General features: G+C 42.1%; 1 protein-coding gene across 6 annotated transcripts in view; it reads left to right on the forward strand.

Annotated features, from left to right (window-relative positions):
* sgk1 (serum/glucocorticoid regulated kinase 1) overlaps positions 1–9357 on the forward strand; it is a 56633-nt gene extending 47276 nt beyond the window's left edge. For 4 of the 6 annotated variants that reach the window (XM_034161637.1, XM_034161636.1, XM_034161635.1 and 1 more), the window contains 9 exons: positions 3247–3322; positions 3467–3542; positions 5149–5337; positions 5421–5552; positions 5912–6148; positions 6249–6344; positions 6691–6846; positions 7216–7305; positions 7406–9357. In XM_034161637.1, the coding sequence (XP_034017528.1) occupies positions 3247–3322; positions 3467–3542; positions 5149–5337; positions 5421–5552; positions 5912–6148; positions 6249–6344; positions 6691–6846; positions 7216–7305; positions 7406–7573 (1220 nt within the window). In that variant the 3' untranslated portion in view covers positions 7574–9357. Of the gene's footprint in view, positions 1–1550; positions 1703–2969; positions 3149–3246; positions 3323–3466; positions 3543–5148; positions 5338–5420; positions 5553–5911; positions 6149–6248; positions 6345–6690; positions 6847–7215; positions 7306–7405 lie in introns of those variants that run through there. The other 2 variants (XM_034161640.1, XM_034161639.1) reach the window with 2 other exon arrangements.
* The last annotated feature ends 9737 nt before the right edge of the window (positions 9358–19094 follow it).

Consider the following 19094-nt stretch of genomic DNA (forward strand, 5'->3'; position numbering starts at 1 on the left):
GCTAAATCAATTAATAAAAGTGTGGTGTGTGGGTATATTGTGACAAAAACTGTAATGCAAAGTCTACCAGGACTACTGCCACAAAGAAAAATGTACAATTGTTTACATTTTCCTTTAAAGGAAGATGCCACCAGTCTCCCCTAATACAAAAATTTAAGTGCTGTCACAGTATCCCACAATGCACAGAAGAAATTACTAACCCAATCTCCCCTATTACAAAGCAAACCTACTGTCACAGTCTCTTGTAAGTGAAAGCAAAACTACTGTCAAAGTATCCACTATAAAGAAAGTAAATGTACTGTCCCTGTCTCATGTAAAGAATGCAAAGTTCCTGCCTGGTAAGTAAAACTACTGTCCCGTTCTCCCCTAATACAAAGTAAAAGTACTGCCAAAGGACACCAAAAAAGTAAAGTATAATTATTTTCCTAATTAAGCCCAAAAGTAAAGTAAAGCTCCTGTCTCTCCTAAAAGTAAAGTAAAACTACTGTCCCAGTCTCCCCTGAATGTAAGGTAAAACTATGGTTCTAGTCTCCCCTAAATTTAAAGAAAAATGATGGTCCCAGTCTACCTTAAATATAAAGTAAAACTCTGGTTCCAGTCTCCCCTAAATGTGAAGTCAAACTACTACAGTCTCCCTTAAATGTAAGGTGAAACTATGGTCCTGATCTCCCCTAAATGCAAAGAAAAATGACAGTCCCAGTCTCCCCTAAATGTAAATTAGAACTGGTCCCAGTCTCCCTAAAGGAAAGTAAAACTACAGTCTCCCTGAAATGTAAAGTTAAATGACAGCCCCAGTCTCCCATAAATGAAAGTCAAACTACTGCTCCTGTCTCCCCTAAATGTAAAGTAAAATTATAGTCCCAGTCTCCCATAAATATAGAGTGAATCTAGTGTCCCAGTATCCCCTAAATGTAAAGTAAAACCGCAGTCCCAGTCTCCCATAAATATAAAGTGAAACTAGTGTCCCAGTTTCCCCTACATGTAAGGAAAAATGACAGTCCCAGTCTCCCCTAAATGTAAGGAAAAATGACAGTCCCAGTCTCCCCTAAATGTAAATTAAAACTGGTCCCAGTCTCCCTAAAGAAAGTAAAACTACAGTCTCCCTGAAAATGTAAAGTTAAATGACAGCCCCAGTCTACCATAAATGTAAATTAAAACTGGTCCCAGTCTCCCTAAAGAAAGTAAAACTACAGTCTCCCTGAAAATGTAAAGTTAAATGACAGCCCCAGTCTACCATAAATGAAAGTCAAACTACTGCTCCTGTCTCTCCTAAATGTAAAGTAAAATTATAGCACCAGTCTCCCATAAATATAAAGTGAAACTAGTGCCCCAGTGTCCCCTAAATGTAAGCAAAAATGACAGTCCCAGTTTCCCCTAAATGTAAAGATTTAACTATTGTGTTCGTCAGACAAAAAAGAAGGACACTATTCATGGCAAACGTCCGACGTTGTGGTGGGCATTTGAACGCATCACCGTCAGCAGCGGATGAAACACAAAACTAGAAACTGGAAGGAAACTGAAGGCGGAGCGACTCCTCCCTAAAAGAAAGAAGAAAAAATACACGGACTAGAAGAAACTCCTCGAGAAAAGAATGTAGTTCGATAACGGCCGAGGAGCCTAAAGCCCGACATATTTTTTTCTCCTTTTTTTTGTATTCCAGGAAGTAAAGCATTTAATGAAAGAAAAACAACAACACTGACGTGTAAGTACAGTTTCAAATTCTAACATCAGCGGGCTGTTTGGACGCAAACTTTAAAACACAGCAAATATAATTATGTGTCGTCTTTCTGTCTCTTGTGATTAATATGTTGGTTCGGTCGGGATAAAACTCCGCTTTGCTGTTTGGGACAAACGCAGTTGGATGTGGGTTTTGGGTTATTTTGGGTTGCGCTCGATCGTCTCCGTGTAATAATCCACTGACCTGGATTTATGATGCTTTTATCTGTAGAAGGTCGTCTGTAAAAAGATGTGAAAAGAAACCCCGAACAGCTCCCCCTGTTTGTTTGGTTTTTTAACTAACTCCAAATCTGACGTTACGTACGAGTACATATGGAGGATTTTACGCACGCCGCAGATGTGTTGAGCGTTTTTCGCCACTTTTACGCGTGTTTTTCCTTTATATTACGACTGACTGCATTTTATATCGTCGTGTTTCCGCGCGAGTGCGCGTCAGGAAGGAAACAAACTTTTTTCAAACCCAGGTGGTGCTTGCGTAACCGTACACCTTGTGCCACTGTGCGCTTTTACGCACAAAAAAGCGTCATTTTACCCTCATGTTTACTACTTTGTCGCCACATTCTGACACTTTTATATGCTTCAGTGTTTCAAACCAGATCGCAGCTCCCCTCCCCTCTCTCTCCCTTTTTTTCATCTGATTGAAGAAGCCGAACGCATCCACGACTTTCTGTATTTTTCCACTCTTGGCATCGCCTCCCGTTTTTTTTTTTGTAAACCCGGAGAGCCTGCGTCAACCCCACAGGTTTTCAGTGAGAAGCAGCCAAACTGTGAAGGTGATAGGCCCTCCTTAAAGAGGCTTTGGAATTCCTTTGCGCCGGGACTGTGGGAACACGCAGTGGAGGCAGGAGTCTGGGGATTAAGGCGCGATCAGGTTCCATTTTTTCATGTGGGATTAAAGCACCAAAAACAATGTGTTCTCCTGGAAGAGGCTGTTGACAGCAGTTACACTTGGGTGGAATTATCCTGCAAGAATTTCCATCAACTATAATTTAAAGTCATTTATCTGGAGGGAAAAAATGACAACTTTTAGATCTGCTTATTTTCACTATATTTTTTGACATTTCATAGCCTTAAAAAATGCTGGCATGATGAAAATATGATTAATTTCCAATGATTGGTGGAAAACCTGGTAACCTGTTTTTATAAAGTAGAGAGAAAACAAATGTCAGAAGAACACGCCCAGTGGGTGGGCGTGTACGCAGTGGCTCCTCCCCCTGCAAGACTTTTTATAGCAGGAACAGTCTGAGAGTTGCATTTTTCATTTTGGGGCATTTTTGAGCTGAGCGGCTATTTTTTATTTATTTTTTTGGTCCCTTTTCTTGAAATTCTCGCAGAATGACGATCAAAACAGACACGGAATCTCCAGCCATGACTTATTCCAAGTCGAGAGGGCTTGTGTCGTTAGTCACCGGTACGCCTCTGGATTGGATGTTTTTACGCTCACGCTGGATGCCGTTTCAACTTCTCTATTAACTTTTTCCCCCTCTCGTTCTGCTTGTCGTTTTGCAGCTTTTATGAAACAGAGAAAAATGGGCTTGAATGACATCATTCAGCGCTTTTCCACAAACTCCTACGCCTGCAAACAGTGAGTATCACATGGCTCATTATTCACTGGATGACAATGTGTGCTCTTATCCACCTTTTGCTTTCAAAGTTCACATGCAAAACATTTTTAAAGGGTACTTGCAATGATTCATGTCTGGTTTTTTGGGGGGTTTTTTTTCCCCAGTCCTGAAGTTCAATCCATTCTGAACTTGAACCCTCCTCAGGATCCTGAGCTCATGAACGAGAACCCTTCTCCTCCGGTAAGTTCATCTGCACACCTTCTGTCATTTATTAAGCAAAAACGCCGAACCTTTGTTGCTTCCAGCTCATTAAACATGAGACTGACAGAGAGATATTCCAGTTTGTCATGTCTTAATCCATAGCAGGGGTGGTGGCCAAGTGGTTAATGCGCTTGGTTTCAGTTCGGAAGGTTCTGGGTTCAAATCCCACCCCTGCCACATTTCTCCATGTAATGTGGAGTTGCGTCAGGAAGGGCATCCGGCGTAAAACCTGTGCCAAATCAACATGCAGATCCACCGTGGATTTGCTGTGGCGACCCCGAGTGCAAACAAGGGAGCAGCCGAAGGGACTTACTTTTACATGTCTTAATCCATACAGGGAACGTTGTAGTTGGAAATATTTCATAGACACTGGCGGCTCTGGAGGTCTTTTTTTTTTTTTTTTTTTAGGGGGGGTTGAGGTTTGGGGAGAAGATTGGTTAGAATTTGTTGCAAGTGTGCAACTCTCCATATCTGAAGTGTAGTACCGAATGGATACACATAGAACACACAATTGACAGAATTGCCAAATTGCAAAATCAAATCAAATTTATCAATTTATATAGCGCCAATTCACGATGAGATTGTCTCAAGGCGCTTCACGCAACATAATAAAAACAGAAAAAAAAAAACGAATTACAAATTTAAAAACACAAAAAGACAAAACCATACAAGACTAAAACACACCATAACACTAATGATAAAACAAGGAAAACAAATGAGTCTTTAAACTTGATTTAAAAGTCTCCACAGTATCCGACTGCCGTATGTGTGCTGGGATTGCAGTTGCAGTTATTGCAAATTGCAGTTACTCTTCCCTGCATTTAGCAGAGCAAGTGTGAGATTAACGATGTCAGTAAGTCTGCAAAACTTTCGTCACTCCCGCATATTCAGCTCTGAAATATTTGGCTCTGATAGATTCAGGTGAGGACAAGTGCAGGTCTTATTTTGGACCATGTAAGTGGTAATCTTTTTTGCACGTTTGAATGTTTGCACAAACATGCGTGTGCAAAACATACATGTTTGAAGTGGTATTCTGACAGGAATACCAGGTTCTCCTTCCTAGATAGTTATTTTGCAGGAAAAGTATCAATTTTTAGAAATTGTGGGCACTATAGGACCAGATCAACTAGAGAATTTAAGACCGCGAGGACATATGTCATAAACAGACATGCGCATAACTGGTACGCATGGTGCTTGGCGTGCTAAAAATAAATGATGCGCGGCAGAAAACACAAGGGAAGCATTTCACAAGAGGAAAGCAATGACAGATTGTAGGAAAAGTGATTCCCTCTGCTTTGCATCAATGATGTTTAGCGCACACGAGCACAATGCGTGCCAGTTATGTGCACCCCGGTCATAAAGTCTAAAGTCATCCATGTCTGGCTGACGTTATGGTTATTTTTGAGGTTTTCTGCATGCCCACTCAAAGAATTATGGGATTTTGAGGAACATTTGGACAATACCCCAACTATATTTAGGATAAAACCTTTTAGCACATTCTGATGCCTTGAAAGATTTAACCGACCCTACGCTTTGTAGCTCATTATAACATTCTAACCTCCTTCCCTTTCTCCTCCAATCACAGCCCAGTCCAACCCAGCAGATCAACCTCGGCCCGTCATCCAACCCCTCGGCCAAACCTAGCGACTTCCATTTCCTCAAGGTGATCGGTAAAGGTAGCTTCGGCAAGGTCCTACTGGCGCGCCATCGCGCAGATGATGAGTTCTATGCAGTCAAAGTCTTGCAGAAAAAGGCCATCCTCAAAAAGAAGGAGGTGAGCGTGCATAAAATATGCACGCGCTAGTAAACACACGGGCTCACGCCGCTTTGCTAACCTCTGAGCTTTCTGTCCCTCAGGAGAAACACATCATGTCAGAGAGGAATGTGCTGCTGAAGAATGTCAAGCACCCGTTCTTAGTGGGGCTGCACTACTCTTTCCAAACGGCAGACAAGCTCTACTTTGTCTTGGACTACATCAACGGTGGCGAGGTGAGACGGCGCACAATGAGACAGACAGACGGGATATCCTGTAATGAGACGCAGAATAGAGGCTGTCGTTCTCTCTCTACCCCCCCAAACAGAAACACCTCTCCGGAAATCAGTGGGCGGACTTGGTCCAAAATTAGCAATGCTGTTAAATTTCAGAATCTGTGTTTTAATTGAGCTAATTTCCTGCAATTGTTGGACGAGTAGAGACGTTGCCGATTAAATATGGGCCTCGTCTCCTCTCCTTCTTCCCTCGATTCCATGACTTCATCTCTGAGGCCTTTTCCTTCTGTTCTTCTCATCTCTCTGTCTTATAGCTCTTCGTATTAACAGCCTTCTCCTTTGTCTTGATTTCCTTCCAGTTGTTCTACCATCTGCAGAGAGAACGTTGCTTCCTGGAGCCCCGGGCGAGGTTCTACGCCGCGGAGATCGCCAGCGCGCTAGGTTACCTCCACTCCCTCAACATCGTCTACAGAGACCTGAAGCCAGAAAACATTCTTCTGGACTCTCAGGGCCACGTCATCCTGACAGATTTCGGCCTGTGCAAGGAGAACATCGAACAGAACGAGACCACGTCCACCTTTTGCGGTACACCGGAGGTAAACGCAACATCCCTCCCCTACCGGTTCTTTGCTCCTCATCTTTCTCACTTTGTAATTGTGTGGTAATCTTGATTCTCTTTGTCTGTTTCTGCCGCAGTATTTAGCACCTGAGGTTCTTCACAAGCAGCCGTATGACAGAACGGTGGACTGGTGGTGTTTAGGAGCTGTTCTCTACGAGATGCTCTATGGCCTGGTAAGTAACATTCATGCAGTTTGAAGAAAAAAAAATGTCCACTGGTATAATTTTTTCATGAAGAACGTTGACCGGCAACCGTATAATGAAATCTACAATCTCACTACTAGATGGCACTAATTCCTACACACTGTAGCTTTAAAGCTTAGGCCAAGGCAACATAAAAAATACAATTATCAACTCCCAATTGGCATCTAAATCAAGATCCAAAATGAACTGGTGCAAACGTGAACTACGTCACACTCTGTGCAGGATGAGAACACAGAGCCATTTCACAGAAAACAGATTTTTCTCAGAGATTCTTTGTTGCCCTGATGGTAAAAACCAGTTATTTGTCCCTCAACAGCCACCGTTCTACAGCCGTAACACCGCAGAGATGTACGACAACATCCTGAACAAGCCGCTGCAGCTCAAACCAAACATTTCCAACTCAGCCAGACACCTGCTGGAGGGTCTCCTGCAGAAAGACAGAACCAAGCGGATCGGCTGCACCGACGACTTTGTAAGTTTGTGTGATGTGCTTGTTTACCACTGAAGTGATTAGTGGTTTAATCGGAGAAAAAATAAATATAACTCCTGATTTGTTTCAAGGGGTCATAGTACACGGGAAGTTACAGCATTTGCAGTTCCGTGCCATATGCCTTAAATTTAAATTGTGCTCATAGCACTGATTAATGGGACTTTGAGGATCCCTCACATTATATTTAACTGCAAAAGGTGCTGAAAAATGCAGATTTTTTTAAAGTATAAATAGTATAAATAAATTGCATGACCCCTTTAATTCAAATAGGTCAGGTACTGAATATTATAACATGCATACAGTTCTTTTTGTGCCCGTTGTGTAACTGTTATCTCTTGCATTTGTTGTCAGGTTGAAATTAAGAACCACATGTTCTTCTCCCCCATCAACTGGGACGACCTCAACGCCAAAAAGATTACCCCTCCCTTCAACCCCAACGTGGTACGTTCCTTCCACATCCCATTAAGTGTGAAAGTGATTCGTTTCCCGCTCTGGGCTCTTTAGACTTTGACTAATTTTCTACCCCCCTCTCTCTCCGCAGACTGGTCCCAACGACTTACGGCACTTTGATCCAGAGTTTACAGAGGAACCGGTGCCCAGCTCCATCGGCTGTTCCCCTGACAACGCGTTTGCGGCGACGAGCAGCAAAGAGGCTGCCGAGGCTTTCCTAGGCTTCTCCTATGCTCCGGATACGGACTCCTACCTATAGGATTGTAACACGGGTGCTCTCTATATGGAGGGCTGCCGCTTCAGACTTATCGGACATGAACTGTGAAGTGTCCATTTACTTGCATCTTGATGTTACTCCAGATTTTCCAACTGGATGGTGGATACAACACAACCAACCCCTGCAACAGCTCTACAAGAACAGACTTTTTTATACCCTGCTGTAATTTCGCCAACGTTCTATTGCAATTTTGTGATGACTTGCTCCTATTACACCGACTCATTTGGGTTTAACTGTAATCCTTCATCTTACCCTGAACACCAAAGGTTCTTCAACTATCCACGTAGATCCCTTCAGCACCTCCTGAGTTTTACCCAGGGTCCTTTGCACCTAGTTCAGACCGTTTAAAAGCTCCAGCAAACCAGATGCCAAAAACCAACAAGCACACATTTTCCACATTTTCTCAAAGTAGTAAAAATCAGGCTGATACCAGTCTATAAAACAAATTATGCCCTCATCTTTATATTGATATATACACACCCCCCTTTTTTATCCTTTTGGGGGGACTACCTGTTGAGTTTGAATGAGTAGCTTGGAGATTATTCTTTTTGGTGCTTTAGTTTCTTCTGTTATTTAATTTTTTTTACGTCTGAAAAAGGGAGTTATTTAAGATGAATGTTACAAGAAAGGGATGCTTTTTTCTCAAAAGGTGCCTTTAATATTATTTATCTCTGTCTAAAGTTGCATCTTTTGGCACAGATTAAAGTTTTCCAGGAATGGAACGTTTCTGGTGAGGCATGTTTGACTTGCCATATTAGAGAAAGTGCTAACCATTGTTAGCATTAGCATATGCGCTCATGCGACACAGTTTATTGCTAACCCTTTAGGAAGCAGCGCCAACAACCAAGGTTAGCAAGGAGCAGAACGTTACAACATTTTTACTGACAAGGCATGTTTGACTTTGTGTCATTTTAGACAAAACACTAAATGTGATTAGCATATGTGTTTATTCTCTACAACTGTGGTTGACACTAAGCCTTAGGAAAGCAGCTAGCATTAGCTGTGTTTAGTGTAAACTATTGTTGGCTCTAAACGCAAAGGCTAATGCTAACCATAGTCGAGTGTTTTCTTTAACATGTTACATTAATGTCAACTGAAATCAGCGTGTTTGCATGTGCTAACCTCTAACGTGTGATCACATATGCTAATGGGGGGTCAGAGTTTAGTACTGTATACATATCGGTATTTCTGCATTCTGAAATCTGTTAATTGCTTTAAACTTTAATTTCTGTTTAGGTTTGTCAAAGTGAATGATTAATTCAGAGTTGCAGGCGGGAGTTGTTGGAACAATGTAGCACTAAATTAACATCAGTTCTGTCTTTAGCAGAACTCAAACAGTGTGTCAGTGTTCGTATTTTCATTTGCACTTGAAACAATGTTATACTGAGGAGCGATAGCACGGCTGCTATAACACAGGCGGGAAAAGGATTGTTTGCGTAGTTCCGCTTGCTAACTACATCTCCCCTCCTCTAGTCTTCCACTAGCCTCACAGTTTGCGTAACAGCGGCTCACGGCCACCCTGTTCTATTGACATCGAAACCCAACATTCCATTTTAATATTGCTGTAATGCATTTTTGACTGTATTTAAGTTTGTTTGTATATTTGGAGTTTACGTGTAATAGTTTGGATATATATTGAACAAAAATGACTAAAGTATGCTTAAATATGTATATGTAATGATTCATGTTAAATGTACTGTAAATTGTAAAATTGTTTAAGATTTATGTGACCGTGTTTGGTTTACAATAAAATGTTAACTTTATTACAATTTATTTTCCCGTTTCGTGCACCAGATATTGGACTGCATTTACATAGCGCTTTTCCATCTGAATCAGACGCTCAAAGCGCTTTACAATTATGCCTCACATTCACCCCGATGTCAGGGTGCTGCCATACAAGGCGCTCACTACACACCGGGAGCAATAGGGGATTAAAGGCCAGATGAGAGAATTGAGTGTACTTTGGATTTTCTACCTCTTTATGATGTCATAAGGAAAGAAAGCTAATGAAAGTAAACATTTAAAGGCTGATCTAGAGCACCACCAAAATTTTAAATACTCTTTCCTGACTCGAGAGCCATCCTCTCACAAAAATTTGTTGAAATATGTCCATTATATTTAAAGATATCTTGCATTTAGACAAACTAAATGGGATGAACAATCATGTAAGTAGTTGGAGATGGCAGGTTACAACTAGATATACTTCAGGATGATCAGTAACTAAAATTTTTAATAAAATAATACAAATTGAGTCATCAACTTCAGTTTGGTTTAAAAAAAAAAAAACACTCTCCTTGGTGGATCTAATGCAATACTCTATTTCGTCCAACATCACATTACAATCAAGACCATGTGGCTGTAACAGCTAAATTTGATTTTTTTCCTTCACCTAGGCATCAGTTTTACACAATCTTACTGGAGTTGAACTTAGAGCATTTGTGTGAAACAGCTGCCATCAAAAGTTTTTTTTTTTTCTCCCAGTTACAGATTAAACCAAAGAAATGAAGAAGTGAAGAATGGAGGTTAAACGGTGAACATTACAGCACTCTTCATGCGTGGAAGATAATGGAGTCATTGACTCCTGCCAAATGTCACGCATTACGACACACTAAGCTTGCCTCCATGCGTCAGCAACATTACACGTGATTTTCAAGTGTGTGGATCTGATTGTGGGTAAATTATTGGCCGGTCTTGCGTGATCCAATAAGCCCGTCACTGTCGGTTAAAGGGTGATATCGAACTAAGTTCAACAAATGTCACTGAGAACCTTCAATGACAAGTTAAACAAAGCAGCTTGCAAGCAAAATTTACAGTCAAGCCCATAAGTATTTGGACCCCGGTCTAATTTCGCCTCTGTACACCAACACAATGGAGTTGACAAACAATTAAATGTTTGTAGTGAAGACTTTTAGCTTAAATTTAAGAGGTTTAACTACAACATTAACAATCTAGGAGTTACAAACATTTGCATAAACAGTTTCTGCATACAGTGCCCAGTTTCAGCTCATTAAAGCTACAGTGTGTAGGATTTATTGCCATCTCGTGGTGAGGTTGCACATTGCATTATGTCATTGCTGGCCAGAAAATTGTTTCTTTTCTTTGGAAGCAGGGATTTGGTGATAAATGATATGGATGATTCCTCATTTTACAAAAATGAGAGTTCTTAAACTTGTTAGCTCGCACCAGGATACAGCGTACAGAGGACCAACCACTGATTTCTTCCATTTTTCCTTCTGTCTTTCAGCCGTGCTTCAAAATGCAAAAGATGGAATAAGTATGTCCCTTTTGGGCTACTGTATTAACATGGTGGTGCAATGGTGGCCACCACGAGGGGCCCCGCACCCATGAAAACATGCCGATTACTGGTAATTATAACATGCCGATTGCTGATAATTATAATAAACAGATGGTTATGAATGCTATAGTTTATTTTACGCTAATAAACACCCCCTAAACAATACACACTGTAGCTTTAAATGCAACTTTAAAGTAAATGTGGGCCAACCCTTACCAAAAAGTAGTATATGCAAGTATGTTTCAAGTATACTTCTAGTTTACTTTTTATATACTTATAAGTACTATTTTTGGTAAGGGAACGTTCGCGGAGTCACTGCATAATCTTTAGCATTCAGTCACTGAATTAACTAATTCTCAAGTTTATCATCTTCCTCATCTGCGTTATTCATTATCAGATGTGAAACATATTTCATAAGAGCTTCCCTGCACAATATATTTCTAAAAACACATTTCGGCAGAAAACTGCAGTACAAACGTTCCACATATAAACAGTAGTCATACACTGCCCTCTGGTGGCCAACAGAAGGCAATACATCCTCTCAGGCAACAGATTGTTGGTGTTTTTGTCAGAATAAATGATGTATTTATGAAGGTATGTGGCAAAAACACTAAATGCCTGTTTTCTTATGCAGTTAAGTTCTCAAAATGCAAATGCAAACAAAAAACAAAAGTCGCTTATTACGTTCAAATAAGTAGAAAAGTGCTGCTTTATATTCCATTAACTGCCATATCTGTCAAGGCAAAACTAAATCACTTCAATTCATTAACAAACACCTTGCAATGGGATTTTTAAAGCATACTGTGACAGACTGTGTATCACAAGCATGAATCCTAGTCCCCAAAGATGTGAAAATGTGAATTCAAAAGTATCCGGATTATATTATAGTGTAATTTCTATTCAGCAATTGATTGCATTTCGAAGCAATCTGACCCAATTTTACATATAATCCTGCCACCCTCTGTCAGGTGAAGGAGTAAATGGGGGGAAAAACAAAACACCTTAAAATTTTTAATAAGATTGTGTTAATGACACAAAGTACACCTGATAAAGTATATTTTAAAATGCTAAATACCCTCGGCCATATGAGTATTGTTTTCTTTATAATTTGTAGTTGTTTAATTGGTATCCCAGTGCAAAGTGTGTGTGTGTGTGTGTGTGTGTGTGTGTGTGTGTATATATATATATATATAAATTATTAAGATCCTATTGTCTTACATAAAATTTGTACATGTTCAATAAAGCCCCTCTACCAATCAATTAATCAATCGATCATAAACAATATTTACATTTTAACGGCGTCTGCAGGAGGGCATGCGTGTGCGCATGCATGAGCTTTTGACAAGTGCGGAAGTTAGCTTTGAGTTAGCGGAAGTTACCGTGCATGAAATGTCTTGTACATGACACCAGAGGTGTTATCGGGTTACAAAAACAGTTTTTCAGATTTAGAAGTGTTTATTTCTCGCTAGCTTTTACATAATATATGACAAAGGATTTATATTTACACCCAACTAAACAGAGTTTGCAGCGAGCTAGACCATGCTGAAGTCCGCGAAATGTCTTGTAAATCATCTCAGAGTTGTTATCAGGTTCCAAAAACAGCATTTTCAGTTTTAGAAGTGTTAATTTCTCACTAGCTTTTACATAATATGTGACAAAGAGGTTATATTTACACACAAACTAAACAGAGTTTACAGCTAGCTAGACCATGCTGACGTCCATGAAATTTCTTGTATATGACACCAGAGGTGTTATCGGGTTACAAAAACAGTTTTTCAGATTTAGAAGTGTTTATTTCTCGCTAGCTTTTACATAATATGTGACAAAGAGGTTATATTTACACACAAACTAAACAGAGTTTACAGCTAGCTAGACCATGCTGACGTCCATGAAATTTCTTGTATATGACACCAGAGGTGTTATCAGGTTCCAAAAACAGCATTTTCAGTTTTAGAAGTGTTGATTTCTCACTAGCTTTTACATAATATGTGACAAAGAGGTTATATTTACACATGCGATCAATTAAGAAAAAAACCAAAACAAAACAACAAACTATTATAATGTTAATGTAAAGTCAGCGTGGACTATGTTCCTTCTGGACATAATCAAGCACATGGAGCAGAGTGACTTCAACATGTCCTATTGAGGTTTCAAATCCTGCAAAATCTCGCAAAATGTGATGTCAGTAATGTTGAGAAATGCATTGCGTTGGTCTAATCAGGCTGCACTTTAACCGTTGCACAGCATTAACATCAACAACATAAAACTCTTTGTATATTGTGCCTAAAATTCTTGCGGATATATTATGTTGTATGGCTGGGGGGCCTGGCTGCCTTTTTGTTTCTGTCTTTTGTTTTTCCTTCCAGGTGGCTTGCATTTGGGACTGAGTGGCTGTGTTGCTGAGGTTATCAGGACCTCACCCTGATCACCTGCGGCTCGTCAGGACTCACAGCTGAGGTGCATCTATATGGATTGGAACATGGTGGCATTTAAGACTGGAGTATACAGTGTGTATTTGCCAGAGACTCGACCTTGTGACCAGACGGGTGAGATCGTCGTCTCGGGAGCCATCTCATCATCAGTGGATGCAGAGAACGTCCAGGGTTTGATGCACGGTCTGTGAAAGAGGAGGGGGTGAGGTCTCACGCTCGTCAGCACACTTCCTGAGGTACGTTAGATTTTGTGACTAACATTTATACAGTCAGTAAATGTGGTGTCCCTCACACCTTTATTATATTGAGCTGTATGTTAGTCATGTATCAGCTTCCACTGCAGTGGAGTTTTGTGAACTGGATGTTCCATGCCTGCAGGTTGGGAAGCTGATTAGTAATCAAGCCAGGAAGTGTTTGCTGTTTGTACACCTTTTAAGTGTTCTCTCTGTGTGTAGAGTGTGGACTCACATAAAGGTTCCTTCTTTCACAGACTCGGTTTGTTGCGGCCACCTGGGGGGTGTCGGCGGGGTCCTTGGGTCCGAACAGCTTCTGGCTCCGGACCGTTAGCGCTGCTGGGAGCGCACCACGCCAGACCGCACTTTCTTTTGTTATTTTTTGTATCACTGTTATGTATTAAATTCAGTTAGCCTTTGTACCGTGCTCTGCTTATTTCATACTGGGTCCTTCAAATGCTGGTCGGTTCTCCGAGCTGCGTCCGACACATAACAGTAGTCTCTGGCCTAACATCACGGACCCAGCGGTAGCAGAGACGGTAACGCGCCGGGAAGGCGGCAGCAGACGTTCAGTAGTTATCCGGATCAGTTGCGGGTGCTCTCCGCCCGGATGGTGCGTGTTTGAGACCCATTACTGAATACTGATTTGTGCTCTCTTGCAGCCGTGTTCCTGTGTTTGTGCCTTATCCGTGGGTCGTGGTGGAGTGTGACTGGCGACGGCTTCGCGTCACGCTCCGACCGGATAAGAGGTTTAAACGGGAGCTGCAAGAGTGTGTCTGTAATGGGTGCACGCGCACGGCGGAGCTCTGCGGCACGGGTCGCTGAGCTTCCTGTGTTACAGTTGTAGCCCCGTTTCCCCGGATAAAGATAACTACTGCGTCTGTTGTATCAGCTCCGGCGCTATTTAGTTGAGCACATTTTGGTTGTGTGTTGCACACAGCTGCGCACGGAGATGCAGCTCGTTTGTTTTCTGTCACCAAAGAGGTTTTTTTCATTTTTAGCACTTTGGCTCCCTCTTTTGGTGACTTAGTCACATTACCGTTAAGCTCTTAAGTTAGAACAGGTGTGTTCGATTTGTTTGAGCTTAACGGTATACGTCACTGATTTGTTTTGTGTTAGTTCATTTTGTGTGGGTGTTTTTTGAGTTGGTTTTTGTGTGGGATTTTATTTTTTGTTTTTCACTTAGTGTCTGGGGTCGTGACCCTGCAGTTCTGCCAAAAAAAAAAAAAAAAAGGACCCGAGCAACCTTATGTCAGTCGGTTAGTCTTTCTTTTTATATATATATATTTTTTTTCAGTTTCACCTCCCAGGGTTTGATGGGACGGTCCCCTGGGGGTCATGGGGGGGGGGGGTACTTGGGTTGTTGTTTTTTCTTTCTTTTTTTTTGTTATGCCCTCTCTTCTCCTCTGACTCCAGCCGTGTGAGCCGTAGTGTCGGCGTTGCTGGAGTGGTGCAGTTAGGTTGTGCTGGGCGTTTCCCAGGTAACCTCTGCACCCGGGAGTGGTGAGGGGGGGGTTTGGGGTATTTTCTTTTTGTTCCCTCTCTTCTCCTCTGGCTCCAGCCGTGTGAGCCGTAGTGTCGGCATTGCTGGAGTGGTGCAGTGTGGTTATGCTGGGCGTTTCCCAGGTAACCTCTGCACCTGGGGGGGGGGGGAGTGTTTTCCCCCCAGTTTCCGCCCTCAGGGTTTGACTGTGGTGTCCTCTGGGGGGGAAAGGGCTGTGGGTCCATCTAGCCATAGACGGCCGGGGCTGGGTCCGTTGGTCGTGAGGGGAGGCGTCTCCTGGGGTTGACGAGTGGTCCTCTGGGAGGCGCTGGGAGTCCCCGTGGGTGACGTTGGATCCCAGAGGGACCTCGGCTGTGGTTATTACTCCTGGAGCTGGCGGGAAGTCCTCTGGGGGGTGTTGGTCCCTACATGTCGTTTGGGGGGGGGGGGGGGGGGGGGGGGGGTTTAGCGCTTTTATTTGTAAGCTTAAGTTTGGGGTTTTTCTTTTCTCCTCATCCCGGGGTTTGATAGGACGGTCCCCTGGGGAGGGGGGGGGGGTGGTTTGGTTGTTTGTGTTTGTCTTTTTTGTTTTATGACTAATGACCGCACATGGTTGGATAAAGGCTGACTGCACAGGTTTAAGAACTCCTGGCCACACCTGTGCTAAGTGACTGACTGAAACAAAGGCAAGGATGCAGCCAGAGAAGAGGACATCAACCATTCTGTTGGAAGACGAATGCAGATGCGGTTTCCAGCCATGGTCCCTGGAGGGGGGTGTTTCTCCTGGGCCAGGTTTGTGTGGTCGCCGGGAGGCTTCCCGTGAGGGTGGGGTACTGTTGTATGGCTGGGGGGCCTGGCTGCCTTTTTGTTTCTGTCTTTTGTTTTTCCTTCCAGGTGGCTTGCATTTGGGACTGAGTGGCTGTGTTGCTGAGGTTATCAGGACCTCACCCTGATCACCTGCGGCTCGTCAGGACTCACAGCTGAGGTGCATCTATATGGATTGGAACATGGTGGCATTTAAGACTGGAGTATACAGTGTGTATTTGCCAGAGACTCGACCTTGTGACCAGACGGGTGAGATTGTCGTCTCGGGAGCCATCTCATCATCAGTGGATGCAGAGAACGTCCAGGGTTTGATGCACGGTCTGTGAAAGAGGAGGGGGTGAGGTCTCACGCTCGTCAGCACACTTCCTGAGGTACGTTAGATTTTGTGACTAACATTTATACAGTCAGTAAATGTGGTGTCCCTCACACCTTTTTATATTGAGCTGTATGTTAGTCATGTATCGGCTTCCACTGCAGTGGAGTTTTGTGAACTGGATGTTCCATGCCTGCAGGTTGGGAAGCTGATTAGTAATCAAGCCAGGAAGTGTTTGCTGTTTGTACACCTTTAAGTGTTCTCTCTGTGTGTAGAGTGTGGACTCACATAAAGGTTCCTTCTTTCACAGACTCGGTTTGTTGCGGCCACCTGGGGGGTGTCGGCGGGGTCCTTGGGTCCGAACAGCTTCTGGCTCCGGACCGTTAGCGCTGCTGGGAGCGCACCAAGCCAGACCGCACTTTCTTTTGTTATTTTTTGTATCACTGTTATGTATTAAATTCAGTTAGCCTTTGTACCGTGCTCTGCTTATTTCATACTGGGTCCTTCAAACGCTGGTCGGTTCTCCGAGCTGCGTCCGACACATAATATTATGTGGGTTTTTCTACATTGTTATTGTGTTTGTTTTATGTAAATGTGAGAAGCTCAGGTTGTTTCTCCGTTATTTTCAATGGGAATCGCTGTGAGCTGCAATCGCTTCATGTTCATGCCGTTCTCGGGGAAAGTGAAGTTTGCTGTTTAATGTCCTGCTTATTGTCCTTTACAACACTGTTTGTGCCATTTGTTCTGGAGTAATATAAGAAATTCAGTTTGCGTTTATTAAATTCCACACAGGTTAAACGAAGCAAACGCGAAATATTTGGAATTTTTGTTTTAGCAAGTTTTCAGGGTCTCATGCATGCAGTCTCTTACACAGTAAAATCACCAGTGTCAAATTAACACTGCCAGTGTACATATAGTCCTATGTGGTCAGAGTGGGACCATATGTACACTGTCAGTGTTAATTTGACACTCGTGATTAAGCATAAAAAATTACATTTTAGTAGTATAACATTCATTTGCAATTGTCATCATGTGGATTCTCTATGTTGTTTAGACAGCAGCGACTCTGGCGTGCAAGGGATTATGGGATATCTCAATAGGGTGAATGCTTACATTTACTCATTTCTTATTACACAAAGTCAAATCTTCACAATAATACACTAGAAGGAAGTTATATGTTATAAGCTTGCAATTTATGAGCATACGTATAGATTACTAAAAAGAAGTCATCTAGGGGCAAAAACTGCATGATTTGTCCGGCCCCTTGACCATTTAAAACATAAGACAATGCAAGTGTACCAATGGGAACACACAACTATTTTTCTCTGTATATCAATATAAATGAATAATAAACACAAGGAAAATGTGAATATGAGGCATGTAGGATTATTATTATTATTATTATTTATATCAATCACTAAGAAATGCGGGAAGCCACCAAGACACCCATGACAACTTTACTCGATTTTATTGGTCTTCTTGTCCCAAAGTCTTTCTTTCCACTGATTTGTATGGATGGACTGAGATTGGGCAAATCCTGACCTCTGAGACTATCATTTGATTCCCGACAGACTTTGTTTGAAGTTCCACAGTAAATTGCGAGCAGTCCAGCTCTTAAGTTATGTGGCGGCCTCAGAACTGAATGTTATCGGGCTGAATGTTTGTTGACACAGTAAACCTCGTGGCCAGCTTGTTATTTTACTTACTGCCCGGTTATGCAAAACCCACAACACACACCAGCCCTTAGTAAAGGGAACTCGTGATCATAGTGACACTAATCTAAGGCAGGTCAAGCTCACCCTCTTGGCAACAACCATCTCAACACATAGTGTAAAAGTAGGCCAAGTGAAAGACGAGCGCGGGGGGTCACATTCTGTCATCTGTGACGGCGCTGGCGCTTGGAGGAACAGGACTTTGGAACCATGCAAAACAGCAGGTGGTCTGCCAGTGTGTTTTCACACGGAACATGAGTGAAACTCGGAAATGTATTGATACAGGTGGGGTGATGTAAGCGGTGGATGCAGGCGACAGTTTTCTATGTTAAAAAAATGTTGTATATTTAAAGAAACGGGAAACGTGAGCCCTATAATCCAAACAGAAGAGCCGAACAGATAAACAAACTGCACGTTGCAGTTCGGCATGACACCGCAAACAAAATGTCGCGATTGTAAATGTATGGAATATTATGGATGGAACAATCCATTAGGGTCACCTTAATATCACAAGATAAGTTGGAATAGCTTTCCATTTTGCAAACATTCACAGGTTTTGTTGCCATAAAATGCAATGAATGAATACATCTTGGAAACAGAAGTGGTACAAGTACAAGTACAGGGTGACCCCCCGCCAGAACCCATAAAAATTTTAATAAATCCTAAAAAGGTCCAGTAAAGTTCTTGAAATTTGCTGACTATTGTTCCTATTTTCTTCTCCAACATGTCTTGGTCAACCAAGGAAAAACACATTTTGCCTGGAGGCCTATTTTGCCAACAATTCATACCATTTGGCGCATAATTTGGAAAGAACATGACTTTTATACAAAGCGACCAAGATAACTGAAAATTTGGGAAATGATTGTACGCAGACTGAAGTTTAAGTTCAGCAAATTTCTTGAAATTTGCTGGACCTTTGTAGGATTTATTACAATTTTTATGGGTTCAGGGGTTTTTTTGGGGGGGGGGTGTCACCCTGTAGTAGTAGTTAGGTTTTGTTTTGTTCATAAACATAGGAGTACTGCGCAGAATCAGCAATAAATGTCATCATAACGTATAACTCCCATACCAGCTTCCTAAGACCGAGATGATCAACTGTCGTCCCAGTAGTTTTTTTTAATAGATCGACTTAGAGATAGATGCATAATACATGTTTAACATAACTCAAACACACAAAACACTATCTCTTCATAATTCACCTATAGGTGCC

This window comes from Thalassophryne amazonica, chromosome 21 (assembly GCF_902500255.1).
Source record: "Thalassophryne amazonica chromosome 21, fThaAma1.1, whole genome shotgun sequence".
Lineage (NCBI taxonomy): Eukaryota > Metazoa > Chordata > Actinopteri > Batrachoidiformes > Batrachoididae > Thalassophryne > Thalassophryne amazonica.